The sequence below is a fragment of the Oratosquilla oratoria genome, chromosome 43, assembly GCF_046742065.1.
Source record: "Oratosquilla oratoria isolate Oo_2021 chromosome 43, ASM4674206v1, whole genome shotgun sequence".
NCBI classification, from domain to species: Eukaryota; Metazoa; Arthropoda; class Malacostraca; order Stomatopoda; family Squillidae; genus Oratosquilla; species Oratosquilla oratoria.
Genome location: NC_134819.1, coordinates 3,555,469 through 3,559,202, shown reverse-complemented (window position 1 = coordinate 3,559,202; position 3,734 = coordinate 3,555,469). Strand labels below are relative to the sequence as shown.

Genomic DNA, 3,734 nt, shown 5'->3' with positions numbered 1-3,734 from the left:
GAGTATGTGATAGAAGAAAGCTAAAGATAAATGTGGGTAAAAGTAAGGTGATGAGATGTACAAGGGGTGAAAGTGGCAGTAGACTGGAAGTGAACATTAAGGGAGAGCGACTGGAGGAAGTGGATAGTTTTAGATACTTGGGTACAAGTGTAGCAGGAAGAGGTGGAGTGAAGGTGGAGGTAGAATGTAGATTGAGAGAAGCGAGTAAATGCCTTGGTGGATTAAAGAGTGTAATGAGGAATAGACATTTAGGAATGGATGCGAAGAGGAGACTGTATGAAGGAGTGATTGTGCCAACAGCACTGTATGGGGCAGAAACGTGGATCATAAGAGAAGAAGAGAAAAGGAGTTTGAATGTGTTTGAGATGAGGTGTCTGAGAAGTATGGTGGGGGTTACTAGGCTGGATAGAGTGAGAAATGAGGAGGTGAGGAGGAGAACAGGGGTGAAAAAGGAGCTGGGAGATAGGGTTGATGAAAGAATATTAGGATGGTTTGGACACATGGAAAGAATGAGTGAAGAAAGACTAGTAAAAGAGGTATGGAAGGCAGATGTGGAGGGAATGAACATGAGGTGGATGGATGGGGTGAAGGGGGCTTTGGGGAAGAGGGGAATGTCTGTTGAGGAAGGAAGGGAGAGGACGGAAGACAGAGGTGAGTGGAGAATGGTTGTATATGAATGATGTTGTGATTGCATGAGGAGGAGTGGGCGGGGAGGTGTGGGGTGGGGTAGTATGTGTGAGTAAATTTTGACGCAGCCCGAAGGGATTTCTCCCCGTCCTCTCCTTATATGCAAGGGGGTACGGAGAGGGGGGTCGCCGATTAAATGAAGCGGCCTTGCTGTGGATGTGCTGTGTCTTGCAACACTGCTTCTGACCCAGGGCGGTGGACAAGGTGCAGGGACGACCCGTCATCCAGGAGGTGCTCAGATGAGAGGGAGGGTGGGAAGGGGGTGGAGTGTATTTAGGGATGAAATGGGTGGGAGTGTTTTTATGCCTTTCCCTTTTTGGCTACCTCCCTTGAAAGGGGGAAAAAGCCTTGGTATGTGTATGTATGTATATATATATACATATATATATGTACTTATATATATGTATGTATGTATATATATACATATATATATATATATATGTATATATATATATATATATATGTATGTATGTATATATATACATATATATATATATGTGTGTGTGTGTGTGTATATATATACATATAGTAGTAGGTCTCCGTCAGTTAATATCGACTATGGATATTGCACCGGAGAAAGTCATGATTTTGCTAGCGACAGTGACGGCTGTGGCTGGTGAGTCCGATGCGGGAGTGGCAGTCTCGGCCGCATTTGCTGCAGGTGTGGCTTGTTGGAGTGGCTGCCGGGGTGTGCGCCTTCCGCTTGGCTCTCTTTTCACTGGCTGTGGTCAGAATTTTTTCCTCTCCAGACTTCAGCTGCTTGTGAAGAACACTGCGCCATTTGCTGAGGTCGGCTGCTACCTCTTCCCAGTTCCCCGTGTTGCTGTCCAGGGCTTTCATGTCACGCTTGCAGACATCTTTGTAACGCAGTTGGGTTCGACTAACGTTTCTCTTGCCGAAGGCAAGTTCACCGTAGATAATGTCTTTGGGGATGCGTCCATCTTCCATCCTTCGCACATGACCGAGCCCCCGAAGTCTGCGCTGGCTTAGCAATGTGAATATGGTAGGAAGACCTGCTCGCTCGAGTACCTGGGCATTGGTAATCTTGTCACTCCAGCGGATGCCAAGGATGCGGTGAAAGCAGTGCAGATGGAAGTTACTCAGTTTGAGCTCCTGCTTTGAGTAGGTCGTCCATGTTTCGCTGCCGTAGAGGAGAGTGTTAACAATACACGCGTTGTACACTGCCATCTTAGTTGACGTTGTCAGCTTCTGGTTCTCCCAGACGCGGGTGGTGAGGCGTCCTAGGGTCGTAGCAGCCTTGCCGATGCGCTTGTTGATCTCGGTGTCAAGGGACAGGTTGTCGCTGATGGTGGAGTCCAGGTATGTGAACTGGTGTACGACTTCGAGTTGGTAGTCGTCGATACAGATAGCTGGTGGAGTGTCCACATCCTGACTCAACACATTGGTCTTTTTTAGGCTGATGGTCAGTCCGAAGTCTTTGCTGGCCTGGGAGAACCTGTCCATGAGGCGATGGAGTTCTTGCTCATTGTGCGAGGTGACAGCGGCATCATCAGCAAAAAGCATGTCCCTGATGGTTATCTCAGTCACTCTGCTTTTTGCTTTCAGTCGAGCAAGGTTGAAAAGTCAACCGTCAGATCTTGTGAGAAGGTACACTCCTGTTGATGTTCCAAAAGCATGCTTTAAGAGCATAGCAAAGAAAATGCCGAAGAGGGTTGGAGCCAGTACACATCCTTGCTTGACTCCACTCTTGATGTCAAAGGGTTTGGACATGTTGCCATCATACTGGATCGTTGCCTTCATGTCATCGTGAAAGGATCTGATGAGACTGTGGAGTTTTGGAGGGCAACCGATCTTTGGAAGGATGTCGAACAGCCCTTCCCTGCTGACCAGGTCAAAGACCTTAATCAGATCTATAAAGGATATGTAGAGGGGCTTGCGTTGTTCCCTGCATTTCTTCTGAAGCTGACGAAGAGAGAATATCATGTCCACTGTGGACCCTTCTGCTCGGAAGCCACACTGAGACTCAGGGTAGACGCACCCAGCGAGTTTCTGGTGACGCACAAGTACGACGCGGGCGTAGAGTTTCCCTACAATGCTCAAGAGCGAGATGCCTCTGTAGTTGTTACAATCACTCCTTTCACCCTTATTCTTGTAGAGGGTGACAATCTTGGCATATCTCATGTCTTGCGGCACGGCTTCCTCTTTCCAACACTGGCATAGGACGTCATGGAGTGGCTGCAGTAGGGTGTTTTTACAGCATTTGATGAGATCAGGGGAATACCATCATTGCCAGGTGCTTTGCCACTTGCTAGGCTGTCGATTGCTTTGCCGAGTTCGGCAATGGTTGGTTCAGCATCTAGTTCTTCCATGATGGGCAAGGGCTCAATGGCATCCAGGGCTGAGGGGGCAATGGTGTTCTCTCTGGAGTAGAGCTCAGAGTAGTGCTCCACCCACCTGTCCATCTGCTTGCCCTTGCCGGTGATCACTTCCCCACTGGTAGTCTTGAGGGGGGTTGTTTTGCTCTGTGTTGGGCCTAGAGCTGTCTTGATGCCTTCATACATTCTTCTGATGTTACCCAAAACAGAAGCAAACTGGATGGAATCGCTGAGCTGTTGCCAGTATTCACTTGCACAACGTCTTGCAGTTTGTTGCACTTTGCTTCTTACTGCTCTGAGTGCTTCCAGGGTTTTTTCGTTGGGAGAGCGCTTGTATTCAGCAAGGGCAGCACGCTTTGCATCAATAACAGGGGACATCTCACTGAACTTAGCGTCAAACCAGTTGTTGTTCTTGGAGGCTTTCTTCCCAAAGGTTGCAAGAGCTGTTTTCTGAATGGTATCGCGGAGGTGGTTCCACTTCTCAGCTGCAGAGCAGTGCTGGTGTTCGACGGACAGAGCTTTTTGAAGGGTCTTGGCAAACTCTTCAACTTTCTCAGGGAGATGCATACCCGTGGTGTTGATGCGAGGTTTGCCTTTCTGCTTGGACTTGTGAAGCTTCTTAAGTTGTAACCTGATCTTGCAGCAGACGAGAGAGTGGTCGGTGTCGCAGTCTGCGCTGTGGTAAGTGCGGGTAATCTGCACAAGCTTGAT

General features: G+C 48.4%; 1 protein-coding gene across 1 annotated transcript in view; it reads right to left on the bottom strand.

The window, feature by feature from the left end:
• Positions 1-2,825: 2,825 nt before the first annotated feature.
• The window catches only part of LOC143021955 (uncharacterized), a 10,780-nt gene continuing 9,871 nt past the window's right edge, over positions 2,826-3,734 (bottom strand). Inside the window, exon 4 of the mRNA XM_076179877.1 lies at positions 2,826-3,734. This exon is cut by the window's right edge and continues 87 nt beyond it. Coding sequence (XP_076035992.1) covers positions 2,826-3,734 — 909 coding nt within the window.